Consider the following 18879-nt stretch of genomic DNA (forward strand, 5'->3'; position numbering starts at 1 on the left):
CCAAGATATAAATGGAAACCTGTGAACCACTTTACAGTAAAATAACTGATGTTAGCATTCATCCAAATGCAGCTGGCAGAATCTAATTCAGAGTAACTAGCAATTAGTTGCTAATTAGTAAAAAAAAGTAACTCTCTAACTCAGAATGCAATTAAGTATTAAACTATTAAACATGCTAATAATAACTATTTAACATACAGTGCCTTCTAAAGCTGCACAAGGGCAGAGTTAATGAAGTCATGACCAATGATTGGAGTGAGGTGTGCAGAAAAGACGGGAAATGGTACGGTCGGATTTAGGGGTGCCTGAAATCGTACTACAAACTTCTTCCAGACATGAATGTGGGAGATATATTGCCATTTTTCAGTTACAGGAAAGAAGGATACATATGTTTTGACCACTTTTTTCATAATTTTAAGGGGTTTCAAGTAATAATTAGAAGGGTCTGACACTCACCCCAACATCCCCCCTCAAACCAAGCTTATGGTTAGGTTTATGTTGAGGTTTAGAGTTAGTTATACATATGGATAAGGTAAGGGCATGTCACCACAAAATGAAATATATATTCATGTCCCACAACGCATGAAAACAACCTTTGTGTGTGTGTGTGTGTGTGTGTGTGTGTGTGTAAGTACCTGTTTGAAGCTGAGATAAACTTCATCACTTCCACACACTGCTGAGAGCCTTTGTTTCTGTACAATAGGCCGTTGTTCATATGCTTTGTGTGTGTGTGTGTGTGTGTGTGTCAGTGCCAACTATAATAGTTCGGCCTGTCACATAAAATGGAGTGAGCACATTCCTCCGAGGCTGTAATGATGGAGCATTACTCAACAGAAAAAAGCCCCGCTCTGCTGATGTGTGTGAGACGGAGAGATGACAGTCCGGGATCAGCTGCTCCAACCTCAACTTCCTTACACAAGCTCCACAGAGGGGCTCTATTCTAAACACACAGGAAAGAAAGTTCAAAGAAGGGATCTGCTTAAGGGCGGCACGGTGGCGCAGCAGGTAGTGTCGCAGTCACACAGCTCCAGGGGCCTGGAGGTTGTGAATTCGATTCCCGCTCCGGGTGACTGTCTGTGAGGAGTTGGTGTGTTCTCCCCGTGTCCGCGTGGGTTTCCTCCGGGTGCTCCGGTTTCCTCCCACAGTCCAAAAACACACGTTGCAGGTGGATTGGCGACTTGAAAGTGTCCGTAGGTGTGAGTGAATGTGTGTGTGTCTGTGTTGCCCTGTGAAGGACTGGCGTCCTCTCCAGGGTGTATTCCCGCCTTGCGCCCGATGATTCCAGGTAGGCTCTGGACCCCCCGCGACCCTAAATTGGATAAGCGGTTACAGATAATGGGATCTGCTTAAAGGAGCCACCAGTCATTATCACACCCCAAAAATGATCAAACAATGTTTAGTAAAGTCATCCCATGAGGAATCAGACTATGTTGTTATCCCTGAATGAACCGGTTTATTCCCCACAGAGCAGGTACCCTCCTCCAAAAGTTACAAAGTGCAGTTTCTGCAGTGCTGAGCCCAGCGTAGCAATGACAAAGTCCCTCTTCTCTCTGTTTCAGGCCAGTGAGATGTCACAAGTAACAAACTTTGAAAAGTAAGTGACCAATGGAAATTCAAGGTGAACCCTCCCATCCGTAAAAAGTGTTGCAAAAGTCAGAAGCAACAAAAAACAAAGCAGAAGCCCTAAATGATTCCAGAAAAACAAAAGAACTTACAGAAAAATAGAAAGCAAAGACTGGCAAAATGCAAACGAAAATACGTATCAAATAACTGCAAAGAGTGTTTAAAGTAACTATGTATCTTTTAATAATCAACTTTTGATATGTTTTTAACATTTTGTATTCTATGTACTTTCTGCTCTTTATTCTAAGAATATTACCTACAGATTGATTTTTGCTTTTGTAGAACTTTTGACACAAAATTCACTCCATAATAAATGATCATATTGCAAGTAAATATGAAATATATATTTTTCAGGAAACTGAAAAACTGATCTCTAGATTTAACAAATGTACAGAAGTTGATGGTTGAGGTAAAGAAGAATAAAATCTAAAAATGTCATATATGTTTTACCTCATAAATATTTTCTGAATTTAATATTTATATCCTTTTGATGTACAACATCATCAAAAAACATACAAATAAGATCGCTGATACCTAAATTAATAACAGTTTCAAGAAAAGAAATATTACTGTGAAAGTACAAAGAAAGTCTTGAAGCCTGGAGAACATTGCTTGAATGGAGTGGATTTACAGGTAGGTGGCGCTCAGGGCTCAAAAATGAACATGCAGTGAGCTGATTGATGGGTTAGTTTGTATTTTAGGAGAGCTGCAGTACATTAGATGGCGCTGGAGATGTTTATCAGTGTGTGGCTATGATGTATCATGGTAAGAAACCTAACAAATGAATAGAGCAGGGTTAATCAGGCTCCAAACCAGATCACCACCAACCAACTGTGCCTTTGTGATTTGGAACTGAGACTGCAATGAAGTTTCCCACTGTGTTTATACCTTACATGATATCACCGTGTCTTGAAGAACACCTTGTAGGGATTTGATTGATCTGATACTCCAACTCATCCAAATGCTGCTGAATGAAACTCCATCACTCTAGAGAACCCTTAGTATGTTCCCTTACTAAGAATATTTCAGATGTTGCCTAAAGGATATCACCCCATATGTTTCATCCTAATTAGTACTATGTAAAAACTCTTACTTGGTTTCATGAAGAAGCACATATTAAAGGGTTAAAGAAAATCACCTCAAAATGCCTGGACTCCTCCCTGTCTCCAGTTCTTCTCTCAGGTCCTTCCCACTTCCTCACACTCAGTCACTCAGCCGGCTGACCATCCAGAACTCCTCACTGGACATCAACGACAGAACAGGCGCTGGAGTGCAGACAGAAAAGAACCTGGACTCTGGAAGGGCTCTGTGTCTATCACCAGTTGGAGGGCTACTGGAAAAGCTCATGAAGAACTAGACTACAGGCCCATACCTGACTTTCTGGACTGTCCAGTGAGGGATTCTGACCCAGCTGGGTGTGGAGTAGTGTACAGTCACTTGGATATCTAATAATGATGACCTCCAGGGTCCAGTTTTGGGTTTGGTGCTGGACAATCTGTTGGGCTCCTGCGGTCTGGACCATGGTGGACAGTTCAGTAAAAGACCAGAAAACTGTCACAGATGAACTTGAAGGAAATGGGGCAACACTGGAGGATGAAATGGACAACCAAGAGAACATCATGACCCAGGTAAGGGACAGTGAGGACATTTTTTCAGAATGTTTAAAATGCTGAGGAATGTATTGAGAAGTCTCTGTGCAGGGGTGAAGCTGATATGATAAGAGCGAGGATTAATTTCTACTAAACCTTAGTGCAATAATTCAGTTTCGTAAATGTTCTTCCACTCCCAAGAAATATAAGTATACTGTGAACCCACAGGGACACAGACAAATGTCACCATGTGCAATGCCAAACATTGCCTACACAAATGACCCGCAGTGCAGAGCTGTGTTGCATTTCAACAGAGCTGTATACAACAACTCCCCCACCCCACGCCACACCCTGCCACAAACACACACACACCCCTAGCCCTCACCCACCACTGCGTCAGGCTGTAAAGCAGTGGAACAGAGCTCCATCCAACAACTTTGTGATGATTATGAGTATTAATATAGTGGTCCAGAGCTCATCATCCACCATCAGAACCTGACCTCAGCAATGTTTTCAGGGCTGCTATCAAATCCTCACAGCAGTGTTTCACCTAGGTAAACTCTCTAAGAGAATTAGAGCCTCCAACAAAATTGGGACAAATGCCTTATAAATTCAAAAGAAACCCTGGATTAGTATGTGTCCACAATCTTTTGGGCATACGGCATACCTCAGATGTGCAGCACAGCAAAGTAAATGAGAATGGGCTCCTCTTGACTAGTGGAAGTTATGGGATATATGGAAAAATCTCTGGCACTGGTCCTTTTGTGCACACCGCAAAAGACTGGTGCCCCCTCCAGACCCACAGCGACACTGAACTGGATAAGCAGTTACAGATAATGAATGATTTAATTCTTCTTTTGTCTCACTGTTATTAATGGAATCAAAAACTTTCACTGGATAAAGTGTCTTAAAACATGAAGGAAACCTGTAGAAATTTGCATAGTTATAATACACTGTATCACAACCTGGAGGGACACCAGTCCTTTACAGGGCAACACACACACACACACCTATAGACACTTTTGAGTCACTAATCTACCCAACGACAAGTGTTTTTGAACTGTGGAATGAAACTGGAGCACCCAGAGGAAACCCACCCAGACACAGAGAGAACACACCAAACTCCTCACAGACAGTCACCCGGACCAGGTACCTGGAGCTGTGTGACTGTGACACTACCTGTTGCACCACAGTGCCACCAAACTTTTCAAATTATATGGTTATAATAGTTACGTTTATAATTTAATTTTGGAATAATTTCATATATTTAATAGAAATTAAATATTGGGGAAACACCATGTCCTGGATGCACAGCACCAATAGCATCTATTGAACAGCAATGAGTGAGTGAGTGAGTGTAAATATGTGTTTGAGTGAGAGTCAGCGGAGAGTGGTATGTAAGCATGTGAATATGTGAGTAGTAGTGTGTATAAGGTAGTGAATATTTATGTATGTGTGTGTGCATATGAGCAGTGTGTGTATGTGAGTGAGTAAGTTAATGTTTGAGTGTGTATATGAGTGAGTGAGTATGTGTGTTCATATGTAAATGTGAGTGTGTATGTGTGAAGTTATGTATAGTGAGTGACAGAATATGTATATGAATGAGTGAGTTACAAAGCCAGCTCTATGACGTTTTCCATTTAAAAAGCCTGGAGTCCAGCAACATAGATGTGAGTACTGTGACAGAGGACATCTCAGGGACAGGTTTCTGAGCGTGCACTGCTAAATGTGAGCTCTGAATGTGTGTTAACCCTTCAGCTCCTGGGAGACTATGACAAGGTGAAGACTGTGTCCGAGGGGCCTGACTGCAGCTGTAAGTGTGTGGTCAGACCTCTGAGCCGGACGGCGTGTAAGAGAGTGGAGGACGGGGAGAGCAGGCCTGAGGATTTCTACACAGTGGAGACAGTGACGGGTCAGAACTGCAGGAAGTGTGTGTGTATCGCTCCTCCCTCTGCGCTGAACCCCTGCGAGGGCGATTACAGGTTCAGGAAGCTCCAGGAGGCAGGCAACAAGGACATTAAGGTAGAAACATTCATTAACACCCCCTATAAACCCTGTGTCCGTTCGGCTTTATGACTGAATTCAAAAGACATTACGTGACACTTAATATCGTGCAACGTTTCATTTAAACAGCTATAATTACATGCATAACCTAGACTGTATGAGTTCATTAAGTTCATGTAGTGTTCTCCCTGTGTCTGTGTGGGTTTCCTCTGTGTGCTCACAGTCCAAACACGTGTTAATCTACACAGGTGTGAGTGTGTGAGTGACTGGGTGAGTGTGTAAAATTGTTCAAAGGTGTGAGTGTGTGAACAGAGTTTGAGCTGATGTTTTTTCCTTGACAGCTCTCTACAATTATGGATTTATTGGAGGGGGCGTTTTATGGGATGGATCTGTTAAAGTTGCACTCAGTGACCACAAAACTCCTGGAGCGAGTGGATAACATAGAAAAGGTAATACCCATTCCTGAGGAAACAGTGGGTATTTGTATCATTTCGTAACAGATATTTCTAATAAGTAAGTTAAAAACTGGGGTATGATGCATGTGTTTCTAAACCATATAATTATTGTTATGGAATATGCTACTGTTCTGTTTGTGGCTTCCCAAAGAGGTTGTTGAATTAAAGCAACACTATGTAGTGTTTTTGCCTTACATTTACAGCTTCAAAATCATTGTGATGATTCACTGAACTGTAATAGGGGGACAGAAACCACCCTTCCTTTCTTCCCCACTTATGTTATGTTAAAGTGAATTACACTCTGCATTATCATCTTATTTTGAATCTTTCAGACATTTCTAATGCAGTTTTTCCTGTTCAGTCATTTTCTGGGAACCCCACAAAGGAGCGAGGGAACGTGAGGGCAGAGAAAAGTCAGGGCAAGGGGTCGCGAGCCCAGCAGCGTCTGGAGAAGAAAAAACGTCTGAATGAAATGGAACCTTCACTGCAGAAGAAAGTGGCTGCAGCCTTCTCAGACACTGAGGTGAGATATATATAAAAGCTGATAAAGATCCCTAATGTAATTACATAATAATAGAGATATTCTGACTTGAATATGTAATGGCATTATGCGGTTACTCATAACATGGCGTATGTTCATATGTAAGTAATTTAGGCACAGCAGCAGTACGGTAGAAAATGTGTCTGTGGTGGATAAATTCCAGAAAGGATACCAACTTCAATTGTGTGGAGGTGATTTGGTTATGAAATATACAATGTACAAAACAACATGGAAATACCTAACAATAAGGGGAAATATAACTAATCGGTTTCACCACCTCAAGCAGAAACACCTGGTGAAGTACGAGGAAAGTCATAAAGGCCCCTAGGAGAACTCAATGGTTCAATGCTGTTCAATGCATCACTTAAGGGGAGAGGAGAGATGGACTTCTCTGCATAGTCTGTCTGCCCATCCACCTCCCCCATATTTGTACATGTGTACCTAACTGGACAATAGACAAGTCAACCACTGGACAAGTCAACCAACTCATCTACCTCATGTGTACTTTAACCTGACAGCTACAATAGTAGTTTTATACTTAATACAGGATCATTGCACTGAACTGCCTTGCCTTGTGCTATTTATTTTACTATATTTATTTCTAATTCCAAACCTCAGTTTATACTGATATTGCACAATCCATATCCTTTGCACTATCCACACTTTTCAACTTTTAAACTATATACTGCACTCAAGAGGTCATCCTCAGCTGTTCACTGTATCACAGATTCTTGATAGCCTATGTTTGATCATTCTTAAGCATCCTTTTGGTATTTGATTTTTGATATTTTGATATATGACTCAGCCTATATAGTATATTTAAGGACTCTATGTCGATTTTGATATTTGTTTTAGGTTATAAAGTATTTTTAGCATTTAGTATTTTAGTATCATGTTCTATCTTCTACTGTGTCTTATGTACAGTGGAATTTTTTTTCTTTATATTAGTCCATTGCAGTTAGTGCTTGTTGTATGTGATGTCTGTAAGCCACTGAGACCTGGAATTTCCCCTAGGGATCAATAAAGTATCTATCTATCTATCTGTCTGTCTGTCTGTCTGTCTGTCTGTCTGTCTGTCTGTCTGTCTGTCTAACTATCTATCTATCTATCTATCTATCTATCTATCTATCTATCTATCTATCTAGTGTTAGCTCTAACACAAGCAGACAGAGACCACTGACTCTAACCTAGCATGCATTTTGTATTTATTGGGAGGAAACCCACATGGTCATGGGGAGAGCACTCAAAATCCTCACATTCACCCGGAGCAGGGATTGAACCCACAACCCAAAGCATGGTACCTACTCTACTCTGCTCTGCTTGCATGTTAAGCCCTGGTCCCTGTTGTTGTTGTTGTTGAGAACTGAACACAGCTCTGTCATCAGTTCAGACAGATCAGTAAGAGTTTGTTCCTTCCTTTTTGCAGGCTCACTTAGAACCAGGATTAAAGACAAAAAAAAAAAAAAACAGGTTCCAGACCTGTGTTTCCTTGTGGATCTATAATGTGTTAAATCCAGTTCAGTGTTTCATCTGATCTAATAAACTGGGAAATGTCATCCTCATTTGAATAAAGAGATAAGTGCCAGTATCTGATATTGATTGTATTATTGGTCTGTCTGTAAACACTCCCTATGAGATATTAGCAATAAAGTTAATGACCTACAACACTTAAAAAAGAGCTCTGCCCTCTTGTACCCACACAAGGAATCTCCATACACAGGCCACTAATCCTAAACACACAGAGAGTGTGTTCTATGGGGTGTGATTGGGAGGAAGATTCAGCTGTTGGCAAGAGTCAGGCTAAGCTCTAGCTCTGTGGAAAGTATTAGTCCACTTTGCCGCGTCAGGCTTTTCTGTACAGTATTATTAGATCAAAGCCACTTTCCTCAATCCCCATCCAAGGCATCCACCCACACCACAAACTCCCCCCGTATTCAAAGCAGTGTGTTATTAATATGGCCACAAAAGGCTGGAATCTGGGCTAAATAAAGCCCCAAGGGTCTCGTCTGTTTATACGCAAATCAGATTCATCCTGTTGGGTCTGTTCTTTGTTTCTTTCCAGAGGAAGTATGAGGAGAAGTTTGTAGGAGTCCAGGGCTCCGGCCGGCCGCTTCTGAAGAGGAGTAACTCTGAAAGTCCTGAGGACAATAAACCCCCAGAACCTAAAACTGGGCCAAATGGGATGAGCATCAGACGCATGACCTTCTATAAAGCTGATGCTGAAGAGGATGACGATGGACAGCAGGATGGTCAGTGATACACAAGGTCAAACATACACACTATGTCCAGATGTGTAGACAACCTGCTCATCCAGCAGTTAAACAGTTCTTCTTTGCTGCATTAATAGCTTCTACTCTTCTGGAGAGCATTTACATTTAATGTAGGAACATTGCTGTAAGAATTTGATGAGGTTGGTTGATTAGTCCGTGATTCTAGGAGGTCTGTTATGCAAGAGAATGTATTTTCTCTCTTTCATCACCAGGGCTGGGAGCTTTAAACCCACACTGTGCCCATATACATTTATGTCCAGAGTGGGCATTAACAGAGATCAATCCACTAACGTTTAACGGTGTCTACAAACTTTTTAAATCTCCCAGTGTCTGCGTGGGTTTCTTCCAAAAACACACGTTGGTAGGTGTATTGGCGACTCAAAAGTGTCCCTGTGAAGGAATGGCGCCCCCTCCAGGGTGTGTTACTGCCTTGCGCCTAGTGATTCCGGGTAGACTCCGGACCCACCACGACCCTGCGCTGCATAAGCAGTTACAGACAATGAATGAATGAATAAATGAATGAGTGGTCCCAGCAGGGATTTGGTAAGTTTGTGATGACTTATGGGTTTGTACAGTGCAAGTTTGTGGGATACATGCTTCTATAACAGTACATTAGCCTCACAGCTCCAGCACAGCAAACCTCAGACACTAACCATGTTTTGTTTAATTGCCAACTTTCGGAAATGACTCACAGTTGTGGTGATAGGAACCAGACTTCGGAAACTTTCAAAAAGACGCAAAAATTCTTACTGATTGAATTATTCCAAATAATGAAATCTGCTTTTAATATGGACACAGTCTCATTGCAAAAAAAAAAAAAAAAAACGTGCTGCCAGCGAGTGGTAGTGGCAGCGCTCCTCTAGTGCAGACTCTACCAAGGACTTCCACTCCCACAAGGCTCTGGGGTGATTGCCCAAGCTATGTTCAGTAGGAAAAATGGCTGTTTCAGCCACGGACAGACCCTCAGACAAATTTGTACTTTTGTAGAGGAGCAGCTGGTAAAGAACCCAAAAGAGAACAGAAAAATAAATAACAGAAAATAAATCTGCAAAAAAATACAAGAGTACAAGAGGACAGAAAAAATAAAAGAAAATCAGAAAATCAACATCTTAAAGAGACACTAGGAAATAGGGCTAGTTTCCTACCCATCTCCACAGTTACATAGTGCAGTTTCTGCAGTGTTGAGTCCAGAGTAGCAACGTCAGAGGCTCTTCTCCCTACTACAATTTATTGGAGTTTCCGAGTCCTTTAAAAAAGAAAAGACAAGATTTACTTTTGTTGTCCTTCAGTTAGAAGAACATCCTTTCTTTGACCACGTCCACTGACTTTTCCTTTGTTTGCTCTTTCCCACTTTTCCCTGTCCCTTTCATCCCTTCATAGACACATTAGATCATACTCACACTCACCAGCATGTGGTGCTCCTGTCCTCAGTGGCAGAGGTTAGGGGTTCAAAACCAAACTTAGTAAAGCACACACACACACACACACACACACACATCCAGCTAAAACTTTTTGCATGTTTCCTCTCTTTCTACAGAGTGCTTAGGGTAAAGCTACCGTTGTTTATTAGCCTCTGGTTACCAAAGGTGGTGAAACACTATCACTTAATCTTTTATTCCTCCTTGTATTCCAGTGAAGGACGATGTCCTGAGCGGTGACGGTTCAGTGGATTTAATAATAGAAGACCAGATCCCCAAGCAACAGCACAGCACTCCCACTTCAGCCGCAGAGCCTTTAACCACCACCACCACAGCTCCAGAACCCACACAGGACCTCAGCAGAGAGCCAGACCCTCAGGATATATCCCCCACCACGGATCTGCCCACCGTGACCCAGACTCAGCACATCACTACATCCAACTCCACCATGTCTGTTGCCGTGACCACCACAACCTCCAACACCAGCCCTGCATCTGCTCCAAGACTAGCCCCCAACTCTACATCCCCCACGAAAACACTCAGATCCCGCCTCACCTGGGATGAGATACCGGCCCAAACAACCACACAGGGCCCAAAGACCCAAGGTGAGGTACTTTAGCTGTATCAGGGGTTTACTTGGGGACATAGACGTGGTCAATGTGATGATTTGCATAACATTTTGTTGTAGGCCAACGTTCATGAGGTTATATAAGACACACAAGCCCTTCATGAGAACTGGAATAAACTCACATAAACATCTATAAATGCTGAGTCCAACAAGCCGCAGTGGTCAGGACACTTTCCAGGGTGGAGCAGACCAAAGCAACTTTTATGACAATAGACACTGCCTGGAATAAGCGTTTATAGATGTTAATGCAGGTCTGTTGTTAGTTGTCATGAAAGGTTTATAAGCAATAACCTACAGTGAAGGATTACCAAATCGTAAACACAAATGTGTAAACAAAATGTTTCTTGTGTATTGTGGATATTTTGTTCAATTGTTTTCAGTGGTGGTGAATGGAACCAGACGACTCTATAAGTTCCTCACGAACACGTGCAAAATTAAATGGTCGTGAACATGCAGCTGGAGACATTCATTTATTGTCTGTAAGCGCTTAAGTCCAGAGCCTATCCGGAATCACTGGGCGCAAGGCAGGGGACACACATTGGAGGGGGTGCTGGAGACTTTTGGTTATTCATTCATTCATTATCTGTAACCGCTTATCCAATTCAGGGTCGCGGTGGGTCCAGAGCCTACCTGGAATCATTGGGCGCAAGGCGGGAATACACCCTGGAGGGGGCGCCAGTCTTCACAGGGCAACACAGACACACACACACACTCACTCACTCCTATAGACATTTTTGGAGTCACCAATTCACCTACCAACGTGTGTTTTTGGACTGTGGGAGGAAACCGGAGCACCAGGAGGAAACACACCAACTTCTCACAGACAGTCACCCGGAGCGGGAATCGAAACCACAACCTCCAGGCCCCTGGAGCTGTGTGACTGCGACACTACCTGCTGCGCCACCGTGCCACCTTTGGTTACAATATATTTTATATAAAATCTTATAATCTTCACACACTGCCATTTTGCACTTTATTTTCCTGCAATTCCAGACTGTAGTCCATCTGTTGCTCTGCATACTTGGTCAGCCCATTTTCACCCCGTTTTTCAATGCTCAGGACCCCCCACAGAGGAGCAGTGGTATTATTTTATTTATATTTTGTTTATTTAGTACATATAAATATTATTATATTTTAATAATATAATTTCCAATGACAATTTTTAATATTTTTTATAATTTTGGCTAAAGGTAAATTGCTCTTTAAAGGGGTGTAATTGCATTATTATTCTAATATATTATTCAGTGGTATAAATGGTCTTAAATTGATAATAATAATAATAATAATAATAATAATATTGTTTATCGCAGTTGTTCCTGGGACAATAAATCCACCACAGAAATATCTATTGTGACAGTTACAGTACACTGAAATTTATTAATGTATGGATTAGTTATGAAACACGTCATGGAACAGGCTTGGAACTCCTGCACTCACTTTCATACTCACTCATATTTAGGGACTGTACCACAAGGAGGTGCTATTCTGTGCTTTACATCTAAGACAGTTTGTACTTAATTCTTGTCATCTGAGACTCACAAAAAGCAATATTGCATTCAGACATCAGCAGCACTGATGAAGTGTCATGTTTCCCTGTTTGTTTTTTGAATCTATAGGCGTATGTAAGGACACTTTATCCACTATCAGTGACCCTGTGACTCATAACACATACGGCCGAAACGAAGGTGCCTGGATGAAAGATCCCAAAGGAAACGGAAAGGTCATCTACGTTACAAACAACTACTACGGCAGCAACCTGCTAGAGTTCAGGGACATGGACACATTCAAACAAGGTGATTCAACCTCATAACAGCATCTCCACTCAGCACTTCCTCATATTTTTGAAAAGGACTACCATCTCACTCACGCTTGTCATTAGCAATTACATTAGCCTCCCACCGCATGACCAATGGATTCATGTGTAAAACCAGACTTAAGCTTTTCAGCTTGAGGACCAGTTTTCCTCAGTTATCCAGCTAACTCAAGCCTAAGGACGTCCTATAGGATTCTCCCTCAGCTCTATTCCTATTGGACAGACTTGACTTTGGGCTTAAGTGATGTGGCTAAACAGAGAAACACCCCGCCCACAACCCCCTGGTGTGTGTTGAATATATAAGAGGAAAAGTCTTGGTTAAATCATATAAAAAGAATACTACAAATGCAGAGAAATAACAGCACTGAGTAAAAACTGAGAAAATGAGAATTGAGAAGAAAGAGAACTGAGCGAAAACTACTAAAAACCAGAGCTTCTGCCCCTCACTCCTCACTGCTGTGCAGTCGGGTCAGGGTTAACAGTGAGCAGCTCATTGTCGTTTAAAGGAACAGGTGCTGAAAGTGGCTGTTCTGAACAGGGCATTTTAGACAGGGAAGAACATGGCTGTGGTGTTTGGTCCTTGTGGTATTTCGCCCAAATAAGGTCACAGATGTTTCAAAAAACAACCAAAAGGGAATGGTGGTTTTATGATATGAATATTTTAAAATATAATTTGTAATCCTGCAGAATCAGTACCGGACACAAACATCCATATCAGTCAAGCCCTGTTTTAAATAATAATTTTTGTAAAATATTCTAGTTGACCAACGTGATCCCTTTGTATTTCTCCTCTCAGGACGTTCCTCAAACTCATATAAACTCCCTTATAACTGGATCGGGACGGGTCATGTGGTCTATAATGGAGCCTTTTACTACAACCGAGCCTTCTCTCGAGACATCATCAAGTTTGACCTGCGCCTGCGCTATGTGGCATCCTGGACCACGCTCCACGACGCTGTGTTTGAGGAGGAGGAAGAGGACGTCCCCTGGAGGTGGAGGGGACACTCTGACATAGACTTTGCTGTGGATGAAAGTGGACTGTGGATGGTGTACCCAGCTTTAGATGAGCAAGGAATATATCAGGTCAGTCACAGTGTGAGTTTTTCAACCACAGATTTGACTCATTACACAGTGCCTGACTGTAATTATCTGATTCACATCTGTGCATCATTTAAACATGAACAAAACATATAACACCTCTGTCATAGTGTGTGCTATAGTTATTACATTAATAATGGCTGATATAATTACTCCCCCCAGGAGGTGATAGTGCTAAGTAAGCTGAACCCCACTGATCTGCAGAAGGAGGACAGCTGGAGGACAGGTCTGAGGAGGAATCACTATGGCAACAGCTTCCTTATCTGTGGCGTCCTGTACGCTGTGGACAGTTTTGACCGCCTTCATGCTAACATCTCATATGCTTTTGACACACACACGCACACCCAGATGGTGCCTGGGCTTCCCTTCATCAACAACTACACACACACCACGCAGATCGATTACAACCCAAAAGAACGCACACTTTACGCCTGGGACAATGGTCATCAGGTCACCTACGATGTGATTTTCGCCTATTGATTCCTGTAGAAATTCACTAGTTACTGCTCAGCACTTTCAGTACAATAGTAAGTAGATGCACTATATGTCCTGAAGTTTTTAGACGTCCAGGGTGGGCACAGCACGCACGGTTTCTTTAATCGGAATAGAAAACCACAACGCGGGATGAGACACAACACTTTGAAGTGTCCCAAAGAGATCAAACACAAACCGATATTGGGCTGTGAAACAGTGGAACTGTGTTCTCTGGGGTTTGGAGCTCCATCCAATGCATCTGGGATTAGCTGGAGTGAAAAACATCTGTACCTGACCTCACTCATTTTTACAGCCATGTTCCATCATTAAACCTAAACCCTTCCCAGAAACTTTCTGCAGCAAAAAGGGTGACAAACTCTGGACGTATACCCTGCCTTCAAGTGTCCACAAACTTTTGGCCATATAGTGTAATATCAGTGGATTGTAGATCAGTCTACGCTATCTGTAAGGTTTTTTTTATATACCACTATTTTTGATATGTCATGATTGTTGTTTGTTTGGTTGCACTCTGTAAAGTGCATGTGTTTCTTATGAATGTCATGGTGGGGAACACTGGTGAACATTGGTTTGCCGGCACTACCAAAGATCCAGACCCTCTTGCCCACTCTGCACTTCAGAAGGGAAAGAAACCCCTCTGGTGAGAGTAACTCCTATCAACAGGACCAGGGTGGCCTTGCCCTTAAGCGGGGGAGCACCTCGCACCCAGCAGAACCTAGATGTGCAATATCTAAAGAAACATTCATCAACTTCAGAAAGGGTGGGACAGAATAGTGTTTGCTCAGTAGGTAGAACACAGGTCTGTGGTTCAGTCTACAACACCTTCCCTTACTATATCTAGCGATATAAATCTCTCAAGATTTCACATCTTTTGGGATCGCAAGTCTGGATCCTGTGAGATGCTCCTGCGAGGATGGAGCTAGTTCTTTTTCTTCACTTCCCTAATTTGCAGCTGGTCATGGAGAAAAAAACCTCTAAGCCCAATTCTCTAAGCATTAGACCGCGGCTGCCCCCATAGGGGGTTGGGGGTGGGGGGTGCATCCCTTTCCCTTCCTAGTTTCAGAATTCTTCAGGGCATGGGGGCAGGACCTCTGGTAGCGCTAGCAGACAAGTGGTTTCCCCCTGCCCCGTGATGTGGGATTGTATGTGACAAGGTTCTTACTGTAACTGCTTACAGCATCTGTGACTGGTGTATATACGGTAGTTAATTTAAATAAATCCTATGACAAGATACTGTGCAAGTTGCTGGTTTTCCTTCATTAGTTACATTCAGCTGATAATTCTGAGTAGATCTGATCTGAGACAGGGAGGGAAAACTGGCCAAAGAAGTGATCCGAAGATGCATCAAACACTGGGACTCATAACAATAACCAAAATTATCCCCCTCAGATAAACAGCACTTTTAAGGGAGGAGAACACCAGGCTCCACTCTCACTCTCAGATCTGAACACACCCACAGAGGTTTGAGTCCATCTGTCCACTGAGAGGCGAACAGCTCTACACTATGGGCCTAAAAGGACACCAGCAGCAGTGTTATGGCTGATCGATGTCTATTGTTATAAATGTAACTGAAATAAATGTGGTTTCTGATTTTTTTTTTTTTTTGAAATTTCCAAACTGACTTCATTTTGAGACTGTCTGCAACAGCCATTGTTAGTTGTGTAAATAAAGTGAGCACTTAAAAAACAATCAGTTTGACTGCGAGAAGCATGATCCAGCATTTATCCAGTGGTGATTTCAAATGCATGATGTTGTGGGGTCGAGATTCTCAGAGGTGAAGCTTGTTCATGTGGTTTGTGTGGGAAGATTAAAAAAAAACATGGAGGCTGTAGAGCTTAAAATGTGTGGCCAGAGTTTGAATTATAAAATGACAATTGGAGGAGGTTTAACTTTTTCTCCGGGACATAAATGGAAAAAAGTGTGCTTCGGTGAACTCTGCTGACACAGTCTAATTAAAAAAGCAGTAAATAGGCAGTAAAGTAAAGTGTATTAAACGTTAGGAGTTAGCTACACATGTTAACATACAGTGCCTTCGCTGTACAACATAATGCTAATGAAGGGAGGGGAGTAGGAAGGCAGATGATATGAGAAATACTTTTACTTCAAGGGTGTCTGAAATAACATAAAATTCTTCCAGATATGAATTTGGAAAATATTTTGTAATATTTACAATTACCAAATTTACGAGTAATATGGTTCAGCTCACTGAATGGGTGTTTTCACCTATTTTAGGGTGTCCAAACCTAAAGGTGTAGTTCACATTATGGTAGATAATGTGTACCTCACCATTTGGCTCTCCACTCTGTTAGCGTGTTTGAAACTGGTCTAATGTGCTTACGAATCCCCAGTGTCTCGTTCCGGTATGCTAGTCTCTCTCTCTCTTTCTCTCTCTCTCTCTCTCTCTGTCCCTGCTTATGGCAGTTAGTTTTAGACAACAGAAGAGCTCCAAATGTTGAAAAGCACAAACTGAGATGAGGATATTGCTTTATTCCTGATCCATAGATAGGTAATATTAATTCATTTTTTGCTGGTTCAGATTAAGGTGGAAATGTCTCCAAACTCGGGGTCAGCTAACTGCATTACTAAAAGTGCTATAAAACTAAATAATGAGTTAAAAATGAGTTTTGTGGTACTTCAAATAGTAAATAATAACTTACAGACAAGTTAAACTTCATCCACATACAGAAAACATTTGTTATTCTCTTCAAACATGACATTTCACCTTAAAAAACTCTTAGCTTCTGAATGTAAACAACCAGAGAGAACTATGTTTCCCCGAAATCTTAGACATTTAATTAAGAGGGTCAGACCTGCTCAGTTTGACCCTTCTTATCAGTGCTGTTGAACAAAATGTAACAAAGTACAATGTGTTAACTGCAGCTGTTTAAAAATTATGTTATAAAGAGGATCATGTACAAATTAATTACCATTTATGAACTGTTCGGCCATGTTTCAAATATCATAACTCTGGAATTTTATGTAGCACAAATTGACTGAAGTGTCTGACTTCAGAGGGTGTTCATGTGATGCCTCCTGATGAAAAAGTTGTTTTTAATTTAAAACTGACAGCACATACAGTGACACAGAGACTCGTGAAAACTCTGAAACAGTTTGTGTAATTTACAAATGAAAACTTCAGAGTTAGTGTTAGTGAATAATTATTCCTTTTTCAGATGTCATGTGGTGTACCACCTCAGGAGGCTTCGCGTACCACAGTTTGAGAACCACAGACATAAGACATCACACCATTTAGCACACATCTCTGTAAGGAACGGTACAATAGAAAAGATTAGTGTGTTCAGGAATAATCTGTCTGCACAGCGAGCTTCTTTCCTGTGAACTAAAAGAAAGTGGACTGTGGGAAAGACTGAGGCTGTTCTCTGGAGGTGATGGTGTGAAGGGGTGTTATGTTTGTACCTTTGTGGGACAATGTGGCCCACTGTGGGAAAATGCCTCCCCACCACTGATCTAAAATCCCTATTTTGGAGGCTCAGTTATAAACACATGCAGTGTGAATAAACAGAGAAAGTGAAAGCCGAGGGTTGTGGATTGAGTACACTGCGCTATAACTGTCCTTATATCTTACATAATATGACTGTTATAAATTAAAGTTATTTGACAGTGTAAGCTGTTGGAATCAAGAAAGGAAGTGAAAAGTATGAGGTTGTTCAGCTTGTGGTGCTTTCCCAGATCATAAACGTCCGCATATGCCTGAGGGATGAGTCCCTGGACCTGGACACCTGGACAATCAATCACCAAACACTGGCTGTTTACACACTGAGAAATCTTGAGAGGGTTACAGTAAATTTCGTCATGACACACATACTATGATAAAACAAGCGTATTCATTCCTAAGCTGAACATCTGAAATAAAGACAACTCAGAAATAACTCTGACCACATGACGTTCCAAACCACTGTCTTGAGTAATGTAAGGGCAGCCTGTCCCACTGTCCCATTCAGTGTCTTTGAGTGTGGACAGGTCCAGATAGAGAAACATGATTAGTGTCTAGTTTTTCATGAGCTTTGCCTTCAGCTTGACAAACAAATCTGGCTTTGGAATGGTCAATCCTTTATTTCAAATGTTGTTTTGTCCAGCTCCTCCTGTAGCATTGATTTGTTCTCACAGTGAAAGGACACACAAACTCCTGTGGATTTGTTTTATGGTGCGACACCAAGTCTTGAACGGTTAAGAGTCCTTAGCTGTTAATTTTGTAGCCATTACTTGTGGGGACATTACATTTAACTTCCATTTATTACCTGGAGACTTGTACTAACATTAACCATAACTAGCCTACTACTTACCTAATCTTAACTCTTACTCTAACCCTAACCTTAACTCTAAGCCTAGTCCTAAACCTAACCTTAACATGTCTTCAACTTAAAACAAATTGGGGGTTTGTTTGTGGTCCCCACAAGGAAGACAATCCACATAATGTAACTCTGCAAACAGATATCGGCCCAACAATGCAAGTAAAATGTGTATCTCTTTCACACACACACGTAAGGGTTTAAACTTGTCAGAAGTCATCAATTATTTCTAGTGCAAAAGTGCTTGGAAAATGTTTAATTACAAAGCACGAAATAAATACTAATTCATTATTTAAGATAAAAGTACTGGGATATACCAGAAATAGCCTTGAATAAATTTAAACATACAATGTCATATGATATCATTATTTTAGCCTTTTGATTCATTCATTGTCTGTAACCGCTTATCCGTTTCAGGGTCGCGGTGGGTCTGGAGGCTACCCGGAATCACTGGGCGCAAGGCAGGAACACACCCTGGAAGAGGAGCCAGTCCTTTGCAGGGTGACATACACTCACACATTCACTCAGACTTATAGACAATTTTGAGTGACCAATCCACCTACCAACATGGGTTTTTGGACCGTAGGAGGAAACCGAAGCACCTGGAAAAAACCCACACAGACAAATAGAGAACACAA

General features: G+C 41.7%; 1 protein-coding gene across 1 annotated transcript; it reads left to right on the forward strand.

Annotated features, from left to right (window-relative positions):
* Positions 1-2987: 2987 nt before the first annotated feature.
* olfml2bb (olfactomedin-like 2Bb) lies at positions 2988-15447 on the forward strand. Its single transcript, XM_066661709.1, has 9 exons — positions 2988-3251; positions 4971-5234; positions 5558-5665; positions 6033-6194; positions 8275-8461; positions 10116-10505; positions 12145-12321; positions 13138-13424; positions 13602-15447. The coding sequence occupies exons 1-9, from the start codon at positions 3075-3077 to the stop codon at positions 13917-13919; spliced, it is 2070 nt and encodes a 689-aa protein (XP_066517806.1). The 5' UTR covers positions 2988-3074; the 3' UTR covers positions 13920-15447.
* Positions 15448-18879: the final 3432 nt, after the last annotated feature.

This window comes from Hoplias malabaricus, chromosome 1, assembly GCF_029633855.1.
Source record: "Hoplias malabaricus isolate fHopMal1 chromosome 1, fHopMal1.hap1, whole genome shotgun sequence".
NCBI classification, from domain to species: domain Eukaryota; kingdom Metazoa; phylum Chordata; class Actinopteri; order Characiformes; family Erythrinidae; genus Hoplias; species Hoplias malabaricus.

Excerpts from the sequence above, each read along its gene's own strand:
- olfml2bb (XM_066661709.1), top strand. The coding sequence starts at position 3,075 with ATGATGACCTCCAGGGTCCAGTTTTGGGTTTGGTGCTGGACAATCTGT. Across the intron at positions 5,666-6,032 it reads GAGTGGATAACATAGAAAAG|TCATTTTCTGGGAACCCCAC; the intron begins GTAATACCCATT and ends TTTCCTGTTCAG. Across the intron at positions 12,322-13,137 it reads CATGGACACATTCAAACAAG|GACGTTCCTCAAACTCATAT; the intron begins GTGATTCAACCT and ends TTCTCCTCTCAG.